At 39.8% G+C, this 16,811-nt stretch overlaps 2 protein-coding genes across 2 annotated transcripts; both read right to left on the reverse strand.

Moving 5' to 3' along the window:
* Positions 1–2,226: 2,226 nt before the first annotated feature.
* On the reverse strand, positions 2,227–4,568 carry LOC146563030 (E3 ubiquitin-protein ligase TRIM35-like). The gene has a single exon (XM_085295373.1). It carries the CDS (start codon positions 4,448–4,450, stop codon positions 3,029–3,031), a length of 1,422 nt encoding a protein of 473 aa, XP_085151499.1. The 5' UTR covers positions 4,451–4,568; the 3' UTR covers positions 2,227–3,028.
* Positions 4,569–10,175: 5,607 nt separating this feature from the next.
* On the reverse strand, positions 10,176–12,506 carry LOC146563031 (nuclear factor 7, brain-like). The gene has a single exon (XM_085295376.1). The coding sequence runs from the start codon at positions 12,391–12,393 to the stop codon at positions 10,981–10,983; it is 1,413 nt and encodes a 470-aa protein (XP_085151502.1). The 5' UTR covers positions 12,394–12,506; the 3' UTR covers positions 10,176–10,980.
* Between the last annotated feature and the right edge of the window lie 4,305 nt (positions 12,507–16,811).

Here is a 16,811-nt window from a genome sequence, read left to right on the forward strand (position 1 = left end):
TCAGCAGTGAACAGGAGTCTCACACAGTCTTTCACAAGCTCCAGATGCAGGAAGAGCTGTATTGATTTTGATTGACAGCTTCTTGATGTGAGGAAAGCAATAGATGAGGGGTTGGCAACCCTGGGCACTCTAACCACAGCTGGCACTGATGGCACGACACGCAATGACTTAATCTGAAAACGTGCATTAAAAATAAATATCTACGGCCAGGCCAGCGGTGCACATCGCAAATTAGCTCGAGTAGACATGTTAGTTGTGCCGCTTCTTAATGACAGTATCTTAGCTAACAACCCCAACTACCAGATTCAACTTGTAATTGGCTAAAAATCACTTCGCCTACCGGTGAGAGACGTTACTAGCTGGCAGTTTTTCACGCAATGTTGAAACGTCCACACTCCAACACTTCAAATGGTAAAAATGGTAAAATGACCTGTATTTTTATAGCGCTTTACTAGTCCCTAAGGACCCCAAAGCGCTTTACACATCCAGTCATCCACCCATTCACACACACATTCACACACTGGTGATGGCAGCTACATTGTAGCCACAGCCACCCTGGGGCGCACTGACAGAGGCGCTTCATGCTTCAGGTGCTGCCCACTCAGCGCAGCATCAACACCACGGAAATACACGGATACATCCAAAGACTCAAGACAGAAATCACTATGCATGTTCAGGACTTTCGGGTGTATGGACCAATGTTTTCTTTTCTGATCAAGTCAGAAAGCTTTAATGAGCAGCTGGATGTGTCTCTCTTTAACTGGCTGGACACAGAAGACATCGAAATGCAGCTGATTGAACTGAAAAGCTCGACTACCTGACAAGTCTTAAGAACATTGCATTATTGACAGTATTTGGTTCTACATATTTGCGTGAGGAGATTTTCTCTCACACAAAGAGTGTTCTCAGCGCCTCCCATAGCTGTGGGAACGCTAGACACTCAGGAACCTGTGTCTCTGAGTGGGAGACCAGAGATCACAGACCAGAGCAGTGTCTCCTTTACACGCGCTGTGACAGTTTCACGCTCTGGCGGGCAGCTCCCTGCTCTCGGATAGAAATCCTGCTCACGCGAGTAAATTGACTTTTAACAGCCCAAACGAGGACGGGGTCCTAATGTGAGTTACTCTGTGGCAGCGACAGAAATGCTGTTTTAAACTGTATTTGTTTACAATTTGAAAAATAAAGTTTGCTGAATTCATTGTTAACAGTTATTGTTTGCGTGCAGCGGTGGAAATACAGACAACTGTCACTGGATTATTTAATGTTGAAGAAATCCTTAAACCAGAGGATTCTAGTTCTGAAGCCTCTGCACTACAGTGACACCAGAGAGCAGAGACATTTTAACCAGTGGAGTTTTGGCCAGATTCTTTCCCTGCAGGAGAGCTTTGTGGGTGTTGGTCGAGGCCTGTACTGCCCTCTCTCCCCCTCTGAATGTGTGGTGGTTGCAGATGACACACAAGACTCAAACTTACAGACACTACAGCGACCACATCAGCAGCAGCAGTTTGATTTGATCCTAAAGAGACAATTTGCTTTATCGCAGCAGGATTGTGGATTTGAGCTGATCAGACTGACACTGACCTGAGGTGAAAGTGAGATTAGACATTTTATTTGTTTGTTTAAAATATTTACAGATGAACTTGGCTCAGTCTTAGTGTTCTGTTTATCTGTTAAGTGAAGTCATTTCTAACATTTAATGATTTACATTTAAAAATAGGATAAGTGTAAATGTTTACAGTGTAAACATTTTTACTAGAGAAGAAAATATGAACTTTGTCTCATCTTGTGCGTAAATATAATATACAAATAAAACACCACTATTATAAAGCTGCACCTTCATCTGAAATCTCTGCAGCTTTGTTCATGCAAACTATTTTCTGAGTTTGTAAACATACAGATTAGCTGTGAGAATGTAAAGTTTATCAATGATCACATTTGATTTCTGTCTGGGGTTAAATGTGAGTGTTGGTCTGAAAAAAAGATTTAAAATGTAGCTGCTTAAAATAAATTCTTGATTTTGTAAAATCTGCTGATTGTTTCAATAAAACAGCTTCAGCAAAACAAGAATATTTACAAACCAACAGAAGCAAATAATATTTTATTCTAAGGAGTCAGTTAAATGTAAACACAACAATCAAAGTGAGTTTCCAAGTTAAATGAATCTGAACTAATGACTGTGTCTGAAAAGCTGAATTACTGTCAAACACAACAACAACAGAATCACTGAATTTATTTATTTCACTTCACAGAAACATTTTGTGATCTCAATAATCAAAGAGAGCAGTTAAAGAATAACATTGAAGTACAAATCAAAGGTAGGTGATTCACTGAAACACTGAGACTGAGAGTGAAGTTTGAAAATCAAATTAAAACCTAATTATGAAACATGAGAAGATCCAGAAATCTTTCAAACTGTGAGAGATGTCAGCTTCTGATTAAGGTTAAAAACAACACAAGAAAGAACATTTTTAATGAACTCAATCAAGTGTAGATACACTGATGAGACAGCGTCACAACTTAGAAGTCATTTCTTTGAATTTGGAAAACTTTAAAGAAGACGTGTTACTTTCAAATGTTATTTAACTGAAAACAAGATGCTGATAATCAGGACATTTAAATCTTGTAGTTGTAAAGTTGACTCTTGCTGATGTTTAATCATGAATCCTTCTTTTAAGAAGTGTCACAGTTTGCTGTTCACACTCAACAACTTTGAAAAGCAAAGAAATCATCATTCAGATTTTAAAACTATCAAAAGTATTTACACGAACAACATGACAAATATTCTGAAAATATTAATTTAAAAGAAACAAGAAAAAAATGTAAAAGTTTCTTACAGAAACTCGAGTGGGTCAAAAGATTTTCACATGAAAAAGTTGCTTTGGTTTCATTGAATTGCTAATAGTTCCACTAGAACAACAAAATGAAACAAAACCTGATAATGAAGTTAGACAGTGTGATTAATAATTTCCCCAAAATTAACCCTGCTGCTGTACTGAAAAAACAGTTAAAATAAAGAATCACTTTACAATCAAATCTCAGTCTGACAGATTTTGATATCAGAGGTTTTGGCGTCTCCTGCATTTCCAACACTGAAAAATGGGAAGAGTTTCTCAGTGAAAGTGTCTCTGTGAGTGTAGATGTGAGTCATGTCTTCAGGGTCATGGAAGGACACCTCCCCCCTGTCATAGTCCAGCTGGACTCTGATCCTCTGGAGACTCTTCTTCACTGTCACAGTCTGACCAACACCTTTAGTGTATTTTCCACTGTCATATTTTAAACACCAGATTCCATATTTTGGTGAAGCAAAACGCTCTCCCTTCCTGTCAACTGACTCTTTAACTAAACCCACAATCCAGCCAGGATGGTCTCCCACCTCCACCTCCCAGCTGTGTTTCCTTGAGCTGAAGCCCTCAGAGCCAAAAACAGTGTAATAGTTAGTGTTTCTCTCTGGATTATCAGGAAACTGCTGCTTTGTGACTCTACATCTCACACTGGTCAGATCATCAGACAGATAGAGACAGCAGTTTGCAGTGTTTGGGTCCAGAATGATGGGACTGAAGTGGACCTTCTCCTTCATCTTCTCCCACACTCTGAAGGACAGGTTGCCCAGGTGTTTGGCCACATCTATCAGTGCTCCTGAGACCAGCTGTGGATCTGACACTGAGCTCTGGGCTCTGGCTCTGCTCTGAGTGTCTTTATAACTGCTGAGGAATGGCACGCTGTGTTTCTGCAGCTCTTCTTCAACAGCAGAGATGCTGTCTGACAGAGAGGAGATCTGCTCCTCAATCATCTTCATCTCTCTGCTGATAGTCCTCCCCTTCTGCTCCTCTTCCTCCCTCAGAGCTGCCAGTCTGGACTCCTCTTCCTCTTTCAGGAACTGCTGGAGCTTCTTGAACTCTGCTCTGATCTGCCTCTCTGTGGACAACAGCTGCTTCTTGGAGTGTTGAATCACTTCATTGTAAGTTTCCTCCACTTGTTTGTATTTTTTCCTCTTGTCCTGCAGAGACTTTAAGTCAGATTTCAGCTGCTCCTTCAGGTCACTGACTGCTTCTTCTACAGGAACCACTTTGTGAGTCTGGTGGTGAGGAAAGTCACACACGGTACACACAACTCTCTGCTCGTCCACACAGAACAGTTTAGGCTCTTCCTCATGTTTACTGCACACCACTGTTAATTTCTTCTCTCTCTTTTCTGTCTCAGATGATCCAGATTTCTGTCTCCCAGCAAATGAATCAGCAAGTTCTTTCAGTGAAAAGTTCACAAGTGGACAATCCTTTGAAGATTTTCTTTTACAAATGGGACAGTTTTTGTTTTTAGTTTGTTCCCAGAATTTCTGCAGGCAGCTTGAACAGAAGCTGTGGCTGCAGCTCAGAGACACAGGATCTCTGAAAGTCTCTGAACACACATGGCAGCTCAGGTAATTTTCAACAAGTCCGAGTTTGTCAGCCATTTGATCTTTAAGTAATTTTAACTCACCAAATTAGTGTCTCTTGAACTTTCTGATTAAAATCCTCCAAACGTGTGTCTTAGCAGAGATCTGACTCCCTGTAATGGCGTCTCAGCTCAGTTCAAAAGTGTCGGAATTTACTTTCATTTTCACGAATCACGTGTTAAACTGAAACACGCACATAAGCCTTGTGTCCATCAGAGGGCGCTGTCTGTGTCATGCAGATAGTTTTCAGTTTGTGCTCCTTAAAACGACACAAAAGTGAAAAATGTAGAAAATCCTGACTTTTCCTTTTTAAAAAAACGAAACCTAAATAAAACATAAAAATGACACAAAGACGGTGAAGCTGTGGTGTTTCAGAAGTTCAAGTAGGAAGATTCACAGTGGACACTGAGAAACCAGAAATGCTGATAATGAAACATAAACAAACTGATATAAACTTGTTGATATGACATAATATGACATTGAACTGTGACAACACAGAAGAATTTACAGGCACATGTCACAAATCAGATTCTGGTCAAAGTCATGTTTAAGGTACTACTGCCTTGAAGTTGTCAATCACATCCACTTTTTTATGAAACAGAACAAAGTAGATCTTTTATAAATGCATTAAATGAATCCATGACAAGACAACAAATACTTTATTTATTCCAGAAGTTGTGACATTACTGTGTTAAAGCAGCCAATTTCACGTACAGGGTTTCTCTAATGGTGTGAGGTCTGGCAGGTGTCTAGTCACAAAATACATTTAACAAGTATTTTGATCATTCACTTAAAGAAGCAGCAGCGCTCTTAAGACTTTTCTGTGACTGATGAAGTCAGACAGAGTTTGTGTGAGAAACCAGAGTTAGGCTGTTGTTGTTAGGCTGTACAATAAATGCACAAAGTCACATATAACAGTGTTAGGCCAATGATGATATTTTAATATTCTTCATATAAATGAATGTATGAAACAGTGCATTAGCTTATGATTCATGAAAACATATTCAAAACCACAATTTTTTTAATTCTGGAGAGATCACTAAATGGCAGCAATAAATACTTGATTAAATAGGCTGATGCTAGTACTGGTTACCTTGTGTAGTGGGGTGTAAGTAAACTGTGTTAATTTGAATTAGCATTAGGAGACTTAAACGGTAGTTTTTACACAAGCTTAAACTGATGATGATGCAGCCCATCAGCTTTCATTGGCATTACATGATTTACAAAATGACTGAATGACTCATGGCTGTGCCTTAATGTTAAAAAGACTGTATCAATGTTTTTTAGTAAACCTAAAACTACCGTGGCTGCAGTAAAAGTTTGCTTGGGTGCACAAAAACGAATTAATGTTGAGGATTTAAGTATTTGGGAGTACTGCTAGACTCAAAATTACCCTTTAAAAAAACACGTTTAAAAGTAGTGAGAACTGTAAATGTTAATATACGGAACTTTAGACATATCCGCACATCGGAAAAAGCAGTGATTACATTCCTGCACTCTATGTTACTGGCTCATATTGAATACTGTATTACAAGTTGGTCCTTTACCAGTCTTGTTGCTATTGGGCCAATCGAAGTATGCTACAAAAGAGCATTGAAAATATTAGACAAAAAACTTTTGTCATACAACCATTGTCAAATTTTAGATAAATACAAGTTTCTAAATTTTACTAATTACAAATTATTTAAAGTGTAACATAAACAGTGAAGCTGGAGGATGAACGTTAACTTTTTTCCACTTGATAAAAGTTAATGTGAGGGTTCCCGATGGTTTGGGACAAATGCAATCACATGGCAGGATGCTGTAAACGGACCGAACTTCAGTCAGGAGAACAACTGAGATAATCCATCCACAATATGAGGTTAGTCATTAATATACTGCAACAACATGGGAATAGAGCAGCTGCAAGAAATTTCAACATTAATTAATCAATGGTACTGTCATGGCCTGGGTCTAGGGACCCAGGGCTCAGGCATTTTCAGTGTATGTTTATGTTTATGTTTTCCGTGTGTTGTATTGGTTTGCTCTCCGTCTCTCCATGTGTCTCTGTGTGAGCTTCCGGAGGTGTGGGTTCGCTGAGGAGACTGCGAACCCGGACGTGGTCTACTCGAGAGACAGCCACACCTGCCGCTCGTCGTCCTCTGCCAGCTGCAGCAGATTACGCTCGTCAAGGAACGGCATTTAGGACTGCAGCTGAGCTGAGGCCGACGCTGGATCCTTGAGTCAGAACTCGTCAGTACTGCCGTGAGCTTTTACGTAACCTCCGAGGAAACAGATCCCCTGCTAACCCTCTGCCTTTTGTGTTACCAGGAATCGGGAGCGGAGTACGCCTCTAAAGTCACGGTGTGGGAATTGGAGTTTTTTGGAGTCGCCACCTTTCACTTCTCACGGACATCTGCACTGTGTGGGATTCAGGGAGAATCACCACGGGACCACAGTGCTGGGATTTTGTATATAGTTGTGTGTTTTTCACCTCCTGTAAATAAATCCACTGTCCTTCACTTAGAGTCTCGCGTTTGGGCCCTGCTTTCACTGTCACTCCACGGTCTGCCATCGCAGCCGGTGACAGGTACGGAAGTGGAGGAAGCAAGAAGAATGAGTTGAGTAAAGTTTGATGTGACTGTTTTGTTTCGCTTGGTGCACCTTATGTATGAAAACAGACCCGTTCATCGACAGTGCGCCTTATAATCTGAAAAATATGGTACATAAAATTTGTATGTAATGTATTTGTAATTAATTTTAACATGTTTATCATGATGAAGACAATCTGTGACAGGTGACCGTAATAATTATAGTCTGAGATTTAACAAAAAAATACGAGGGTTAGTTTGTGTCTTTTGGAAACGTATTACACAGGAAGTAGAAGCAGGATCAAGGATGAGTTAACAGCAAATGGCAGTGACAGCTCTCTGCAGACTGTAGTTTATATGACTCACTTTAAAGTTTGCCTGTTGTAATTATGAAATTAACTATCAAAATATAGCTGCCAAGCTAACAAAATCAAATGAGAAGCATCATGCACCACTTCATGTACTGACAAATTCTGCAAATAGAAATGCAGGATGTTGCTCATTTCTTAATCGGGTTTATGAGAACGTGTCAATGAACTCATGAAGAATCTTAATGTAACAGTGACTTGTGTCTAAATGAATAACATCACTTTATACGTTGAGCAAACCTGAACTTTTACATAAGGCAGGATTGAAAGTGGTTTTGGAGAGCTCATTCACAAACTATGATGTTATAGTGATGATTCCCACAATTTCAGCTGCAGCCTCCTCTTGTCTGAAGCTTCTGCCTCCTGCTCTCCACTCTCTTGTTAAAAGACAATAAAAAGACATACACGACAGAAATAGTGAGCCAGAAACCAACAGATTACTCACATGATAGCCTCAGACTCCTCAGTGTTTCAGTGTGTCTGACCACCTAAAAAGCAGGTGTCCAAAAGCAGTGTTGCCTCACAGCAAGAAGGCCCCAAGTTCATCTCCATCACCTGGGCCTTTCTGTGTGGACTTTTCATGTTTGTGTGGGTTCTCTGCAGCCTTTTTTCCACCTCCACTTGATATCTACAATATGTTATTTGTCTTCACCAGATGGTGCTGCTAGGCTGTCGTTCAGATACTCATATTATTTGTGTGAGTAGTTGCCCTCAAAACAAAAACAAAAAAGGAAAAGAAGTAAAACATTTTGACAACTCATGTTTTACTTTATCTTAATATAGCAAAAAAAAAAAATGAGACCAAGAATGTGAAGTGTATCTTACGTATTGAAGAACAATGCAATCAGTAGAGGTGGGCAGATCGATCCAAGTATTGATAGTATCGATACCAACTCTGGTATTGCTATGGGATCAAGCCTACCATGATAGGATTGATGCTTTGTTTCTATCCCCACATATTTGTATTAAATTCATGCATTTTTTGGAGATTAAAATTATACCTCAAACATGCAGTCTGAGGTATAATTGTTACATGCCACGACAAGTGGCACTGCTATTCCTCTGTTTCTCTTGTCTTTCAAGTGTAAGGCCTGTATCTATTGGCCCATTTAAAGTTAATTGGTATGTGTCTATTGGCTGATCTGTGCACAGTAGGTCAATCACTTGCCAGGGATCATTACAAAAGGGCAGCTGCCCAGCTGGTTGGACCTGCTTCTGACTCTCTCTGTGTTTCTGTGTGTGATCTTAAGGTGTAAATCTCAGCTTAAAGCTCACAAAACTATTTCAACACAGCAAACAGCTAAAACAGGAAATAACAGCAGGTGAATGGATTTAAACACAAAGTGTGGATCTTTCATCCGATGTCACGTACGTGGACATGCTGTCAGGAGCTGAAAGCCGACACCTCACAGATTCTGCAGCTGCAAGTTTCGTCACTCTCAGACCAAAATTCACTGAACCAGCAGCAAAAGAAGATCAAAACTACATTTCACACTTAAAAAATTGTTATGAATTTCCCTCTTACTTTAGCTGTTTTGCTCCCACCAGGATAAAAATCACACTTTTTGTAGACCAGTGTCTCCTTTACACGCGCTGTGACAGTTTCACGCTCTGGCGGGCAGCTCCCTGCTCTCGGATAGAAATCCTGCTCACGCGAGTAAATTGACTTTTAACAGCCCAAACGAGGACGGGGTCCTAATGTGAGTTACTCTGTGGCAGCGACAGAAATGCTGTTTTAAACTGTGTTTGTTTACAATTTGAAAAATAAAGTTTGCTGAATTCATTGTTAACAGTTATTGTTTGCGTGCAGCGGTGGAAATACAGACAACTGTCACTGGATTATTTAATGTTGAAGAAATCTTTAAACCAGAGGATTCTAGTTCTGAAGCCTCTGCACTACAGTGACACCAGAGAGCAGAGACATTTTAACCAGTGGAGTTTTGGCCAGATTCTTTCCCTGCAGGAGAGCTTTGTGGGTGTTGGTCGAGGCCTGTACTGCCCTCTCTCCCCCTCTGAATGTGTGGTGGTTGCAGATGACACACAAGAATCAAACTTACAGACACTACAGCGACCACATCAGCAGCATCAGTTTGATTTGATCCTAAAGAGACAATTTGCTTTATCGCAGCAGGATTCTGGATTTGAGCTGATCAGACTGACACTGACCTGAGGTGAAAGTGTGATTAGACATTTTATTTGTTTATTTAAAATATTTACAGATGAACTTGGCTCAGTCTTAGTGTTCTGTTTATCTGTTAAGTGAAGTCATTTCTAACATTTAATGATTTACATTTAAAAATGGGATAAGTGTAAATGTTTACAGTGTAAACATTTTTACTAGAGAAAATAATCTGAACTTTGTCTCCATCTTGTGCGTAAATATAATATACAAATAAAACATCACTATTATAAAGCTGCACCTTCATCTGAAATCTCTGCAGCTTTGTTCATACAAACTATTTTCTGAGTTTGTAAACATACAGATTAGCTGTGAGAATGTAAAGTTTATCAATGATCACATTTGATTTCTGTCTGGGGTTAAATGTGAATGTTGGTCTGAAAAAAAGATTTAAAATGTAGCTGCTTAAAATCAATTCTTGATTTGATAAAATCTGCTGATTGTTTCAATAAAACAGCTTCAGCACAACAAGAATATTTACAAACTAATAGAAGCAAATAATATTTTATTCTAAGGAGTCAGTTAAATGTAAACACAACAATCAAAGTGAGTTTGCATGTTAAATGAATCTGAACTAATGACTGTGTCTGAAAAGCTGATTTACTGTCAAACACAACAACAACAGAATCACTGAATTTATTTATTTCACTTCACAGAAACATTTTGTGATCTCAATAATCAAAGAGAGCAGTTAAAGAATAACATTGAAGTACAAATCAAAGGTAGGTGATTCATTGAAACACTGAGGCTGAGAGTGAAGTTTGAAAATCAAATTAAAACCTAATTATGAAACATGAGAAGATCCAGAAATCTTTCAAACTGTGAGAGATGTCAGCTTCTGATTAAGGTTAAAAACAACACAAGAAATAACATTTTTAATGAAATCAATCAAGTGTAGTTACACTGATGAGACAGCGTCAGAACTTAGAAGTCATTTCTTTGAATTTGGAAAACTTTAAAGAAGACGTGTTACTTTCAAATGTTATTTAACTGAAAACAAGACGCTGATAATCAGGACATTTAAATCTTGTAGTTGTAAAGTTGACTCTTGCTGATGTTTAATCATGAATCCTTCTTTTAAGAAGTGTCACAGTTTGCTGTTCACACTCAACAACTTTGAAAAGCAAAGAAATCATCATTCAGATTTTAAAACTATCAAAAATATTTACATGAACAACATGAGAAATATTCTGAAAATATTAATTTAAAAGAAACAAGAAAAAAATGTAAAAGTTTCTTACAGAAACTCGAGTGGGTCACAAGATTTTCACATGAAAAAGTTGCTTTGGTTTCATTGAATTGCTAATAGTTCCACTAGATCAACAAAATGAAATAAAACCTGATAATGAAGTTAGTGTGATGAATAATTTCCCTAAAATTAACCCTGTTGCTGTACTGAAAAAACAGTTAAAACAAAGAATCACTTTACAATCAAATCTCAGTCTGACAGATTTTGATATCAGAGGTTTTGGCGTCTCCTGCCTTCCAAACATGAAAATATGGGAAGAGTTTCTCAGTGAAAGTGTGTCTGTGAGTGCAGATGTGAGTCATGTCTTCAGGGTCATAGAAGGACACCTCCCCCCTGTCATAGTCCAGCTGGACTCTGATCCTCTGGAGACTCTTCTTCACTGTCACAGTCTGACCATCACTATTAGTGTATTTTCCACTGTCATGATTTAAACACCAGATTCCATATTCTGGTGAAGACAAAAGTTTTCCCTTTCTGTCAACTGACTCTTTAATTAAACCCACAATCCAGACAGGATGGTCTCCCACCTGCACCTCCCAGCTGTGTTTCCCTGAGCTGAAGCCCTCAGAGCCAAAAACATCGGCATACTTAGTGTTTCTCTCTGGATTATCAGGAAGCTGCTGCCACGTGTCTCCAAGTCTCACACTGGTCAGATCATCAGACAGATAGAGACAGCGGTTTGCAGTGTTTGGGTCCAGAATGACAGGACTGAAGTGGACCTTCTCCTTCATCTTCTCCCACACTCTGAAGGACAGGTTGCCCAGGTGTTTGGCCACATCTATCAGTGCTCCTGAGACCAGCTGTGGATCTGACACTGAGCTCTGGGCTCTGCTCTGAGTGTCTTTATAACTGCTGAGGAATGGCACGATGTGTTTCTGCAGCTCTTCTTCAACAGCAGAGATGCTGCCTGACAGAGAGGAGATCTGCTCCTCAATCATCTTCATCTCTCTGCTGATAGTCCTCCCCTTCTGCTCACCTTCCTCCCTCAGAGCTGCCAGTCTGGACTCCTCTTCCTCTTTCAGGAACTGCTGGAGCTTGTTGAACTCTGCTCTGATCTGCCTCTCTGTGGACAACAGCTGCTTCTTGGAGTGTTGAATCACTTCATTGTATGTTTTCTCCACTTGTTTGTATTTGTTCCTCTTGTCCTGCAGAGACTTTAAGTCAGATTTCAGCTGCTCCTTCAGGTCACTGACTGCTTCTTCTACAGGAACCACTTTGTGACTCTGGTGGTGAGGAAAGTCACACACAGTACACACAGCTCTCTGCTCGTCCACACAGAACAGTTTAGGCACTTCCTCATGTTTACTGCACACCACTGTTAATTTCTTCTCTCTCTTTTCTGTCTCAGATGATCCAGATTTCTGTCTCCCAGCAAATGAATCAGCAAGTTCTTTCAGTGTAAAGTTGGCAATAGGATCATCCTTTGAAGATTTTCTTTTACAAATGGGACAGTTTTTGTTTTTAGTTTGTTCCCAGAATTTCTGCAGGCAGCTTGAACAGAAGCTGTGGCTGCAGCTCAGAGACACAGGATCTCTGAAAGTCTCTGAACACACATGGCAGCTCAGGAAATTTTCAAGAAGAGCTCTCTCAGCCATTTGATCTTTAAGTATTATTAACTCACCAAATTAGTGTCTCTTGAACTTTCTGGTAAAAATCCTCCAAACGTGTGTTTTTCAGCAGAGATCTGACTCCCTGTAATGGCGTCTCAGCTCAGTTCAAAAGTGTCTGAATTTACTTTCATTTTCATGAATCACGTGTTAAACTGAAACACGCACAAAACACTTGTGTCCGTCAGAGGGCGCTGTCTGTGTCATTCAGATAGTTTTTAGTTTGTGCTCCTTAAAACGACACCAAAGTGAAAAATGTAGAAAATCTTGACTTCTCCTTTAAAAAAAAACAAAACCTAAATAGAACATAAAAATGACACAAAGGAGGTGAAGCTGTGGTGTTTCAGAAGTTCAAGTAGGAAAAGTCAGCATGTTCTCAGAGTTTTTATCTGCAGTTTGAACTAAAGTTGTCGTTGCAGCCAAAGACATAAATTTGGATTCATCACAGGGTTTAGTTTGTCAACCTGCCAGACCTCTGCTCTCACACTCAAAACAAAGAAAAATTCTTGACCCTCATGAACATGAGGGTATAATTCTGAGTAAAATGCAGCTGAAATACATGAAGTCAAAAGTTTATTTTTTCAAATAATACATCATTAAAATATGGTTGTTATGAACTAAATGTATACCAGTGAAGTTAATTTCCTTTGACCAGATTCAATCAAAGATGACTGTATTACTGTAAACTGACTACATCCTGTAAGTAGTTCGAGTTCAGGGACACAGGATCTCTGAATGTCTCTGAACACGTTACAGTTCAGGAAAGTTTCTACACTCATCAAATGTCACATCTTTACAGCTTGTACCTTACAGTCCTTCAAGAAAGCAAAGTTCTTTTAGAGAATTCACCTGTTGTAATGGTGTTCTAGTTAATTAATAACCACCAAACACGATATCTGCTTTTACTACCTGGTCTGTGGCCTCAAACCTGCATAAGAGTTTAGACCTTTAGACTCCAACTTTCAAGTTTGTCATGAACTGAAATGTGATGAGCTGATCAGTGTTAGAGATGTCACCGAAATTATAATGAAAAATAAAGAGAAAAATCACAGCGAACAGACCAGAAATGCTAATAATCAAAAAATAAAACTGATATAAACTGTTGATATGACATAATATGACATTGAACTGTGACAACACAGAAGAATTTACAGTCACATGTCACAAATCAGATTCTGGTCAAAGTCATGTTTAAGGTCCTACTGCCTCGAAGTTGTCAATCACGTCCACTTTCTTGAAAAATAATTAAAAAGACAAAAAACAACAACAACATTATAGAGCTCTTATAAATACATTAAATGAAGCCAATGAAAGAAAAAATACAAAGAGTGAAGTGTTCAATAAATCAATACATAATATGACACAATAAGGATCTTATGTCTAAACTGAGTACAGGGATTGTGGTGTGAGGTGTAGATTTTCTGTATCTTTGTGTCAGTGAAGCTGAAACAGTTGTTGAAGGAAGTGTTTATCTGCAGGTCCAGTAGGAGATGCAGAGGATGGTTTGGGTCCATTATCCACAGCAGCAGTCATCAGGATGGAGGGATCTAATCAGGTTGTATAAACCGAATTAATGAAATATTCAGTTTTTTTACAATCCTAAACTCATTACTTTCACCAAACGTGGAGCAACGTGTGTATGGTATACCGATTATTGGCCATGATTGTAGCATAACTATCCACACAAAACACAGGCTTTATTCAGACCATGACATGTGAATTAAGACAATAACTATGGTGTTATACTTGGTTAGAGTTGTAGGGACTCCCAAAACCTTCCTTGAGGTGACCGTTTTTGTGATTTGACACTATATAAAAAATGAATTGAACTTTTGTGTGGTTTTGACCTTTTTGTAGAGCAGTGTCTGCTTTACACGCGCTGTGACAGTTTCACGCTCTCGCAGGTAGCTCTCTGTGCTCGGAGAGAAATCCTGCTCACGCGAGTAAATCTATTTTTTATTTCTCTACAGGAACTTTGTGTTAAAGGGTCAACGCACCAAAAAGGGTTTTGATAAGATTTGATTGCTCGTGCAAGACAGAAACTAATCAGGATGATTAATAATGAGCACAAGTTAAATGAGCTTATAACACTAAATTAGCTTTATTAGTCCTGCACAGAACAGACTGATCTTGAATTCTCTTAAAGTCTCTTAAAGAAGTAAATTATGAAACTGAAGATTTCTGATTCTTAAATAAAAAACTAAATCTTAAAGAAACAACCTAGCTGTGGGGTTTAGAACAAATGTAAGGATAAGTGTGAGCTACTTAACATCAACTGATCGTGTTGATGTTTTTCTGTTTTTATTAAAGATGGCTGCTTTTCATTTGAAACGTTTCTGGCTCTGGTCTCTTCACTGTGCTTTGCTCCATCACTCCTCTGAACCATGAACTAGTCCAGTAGCTTATATATCTATTTTACAGCGACATCAGTGCTACAACTGGTTCAAGAAAACAGTGTCAGCACAACAGGAGTATTTAAAAACCATCAGAATCAAATGTTCTTTTCTTCTAAGGAATCAATTAAATGTAAAAACAACAATAAAAGTAGAAACTTCTGTGATGAATGTATTTGAACTAGGGCTGTCTAAATTAACTCATTAACGCAGATTAATCCATCATCATGATTAATCTGATTAACATTTTTAACGCAGTTAACCCATCTGAAGAGCAGAATGACTCAAAATCCCTGGAATGTCTCTGTCAACACATTTCGGGCAGTTTGTCCAAGTAGAATCAAATGAGCAGTTGATCTGGTGACGGGCAGCTGAACCAACCAACTCAATATGCAAGATGACAAACAGCACGTTGGCCCTCTCAATGGGAAATCTGAGTATAAAAACAACAAGACGGAACAGTCGAGCGACATAAAGTATTATGCGCTTTGTGCAGGAAAGAATTGTTTTCACCAAAGCACTTCCAGCTCAAAATATCACATTAACGCGAAGCATACGTTAGTCGGGGATGCTGCTAGCACTTTGTCGCCCAGCTTGCAACAAACCACTCACGAAGCATCGGGGACTCAGTGAACCTACCTTGGACAATTTGACTGACACAATTGCCGAGTGGATTGCAACAAATTGCAGACCTATTAATATCGCCGAGGACACGGGCTTTACAAAGGTTTTGCAAGTTGCTTTTTAAAAAGCTCCAACAAGAAGCACAATAGTGTCAAAAATTCATGGGCTCTATGAAACTGAAAAGGAAAAAAAGCACGAGGGCTTAGCTGTAGCCAAACATGTCGCCCTGACAGGTGACTACTGGACTTCTGTGAGTAACAGTAACTATCTTGGTGTTACTGCATATCTACCTACTGCTGCATAGGAATTAAAGTCATTTGCATTGAGAATAATGAAGACAGAGGAGCGTCACTTTGCAGTGCTGAACATTTTTTTTTTTTTGCCTGTCCCGTTTGGCTCTTTTGCCATCAGAATTATTGTCTAAAGGCAAAGAAAGATGCCCAACGGATTTACTTTACCAAATTGACCATCCCAGCCTTGCCATAATGGTCCATTTGATTCACCTTTTATTGTTTATTTTATTTTCACTTGCTGAATACGGGACAGACTTGACTGGAGGAAAGAAGGGGAGAAAGAAAGAGGGAAAGAGAAACAGCTGAGAAGAGGGACGGGGGAGAAGGGCAAAAAACAAAAACCAACAGAATGGGCAGGGCAGGAAAAAAAAAAAGAGAAAAAAATGCATCTATCAATCACCTGTTGAGAAAGAAAAAAGAAAACAAGCAGAAGAGAACAAGAGTAATAGAATAAACAACATCACAATGATATATGGGAATATGACAGTAAATACTAAATGTTAAACATTATTGTGCAGCACATAAGATCAACAGAACACAGTGTGCTTTGAGGTAGGAGCCAAAAAGGGTGTAGTTTGTGGGTGTGATCACCAGTGTGTACACCTGTGAGCATGGACGCGCTTGTTTTTTTAAAAGGTTCCTTCATGTAACGATCTGCTAGAGGGTGTGGGGGGCCACAGCCCCGTCCTCCAGGTCATGAAGCAGGTATGGAGGAGATCAAAACTCCAGACATCCAGAGGCCCCCAGAACACAAGAGACCAAGGAAGACCAACAGAGGGGCAGCCGCGCCACTGTCCCAGAAAGAGCTGAGGAGAGTCCCAGATGAGGGGTCACTCAGCAGCCGCGGAGCAGAAGCCAGGGGGAGTTGCAGTGACGCGCCCGTGAGCTCCGCCGGCAGCCAGCTGTGCCTGAGTGACCGAGCCCCAGGCCGAGAGGCCGGGGGCACCCCACCTCCGAAGTGGCCCGAGCGAGCCCCAGGCTCCAGGCCCCGATAAGCGGCCGCCAAGGAGTGAGCTGGCGTGTACCTGGACGCCCATCCCCAGACACAAAGAACCACCAACGCACCGACACCTGAGGGAGTCCGCCACTGGCAGGG

Source organism: Mchenga conophoros, linkage group LG12 (assembly GCF_057382185.1).
Source record: "Mchenga conophoros isolate Kocher_MC1m ecotype Shallow Benthic linkage group LG12, M_conophoros_male_GT1.1, whole genome shotgun sequence".
In the NCBI taxonomy this organism is placed as follows: domain Eukaryota; kingdom Metazoa; phylum Chordata; class Actinopteri; order Cichliformes; family Cichlidae; genus Mchenga; species Mchenga conophoros.

Bases quoted from the DNA above. Each gene is read 5' to 3' on its own strand.
- LOC146563030 (XM_085295373.1), bottom strand. From the start codon at position 4,450: ATGGCTGACAAACTCGGACTTGTTGAAAATTACCTGAGCTGCCATGTG.
- LOC146563031 (XM_085295376.1), bottom strand. From the start codon at position 12,393: ATGGCTGAGAGAGCTCTTCTTGAAAATTTCCTGAGCTGCCATGTGTGT.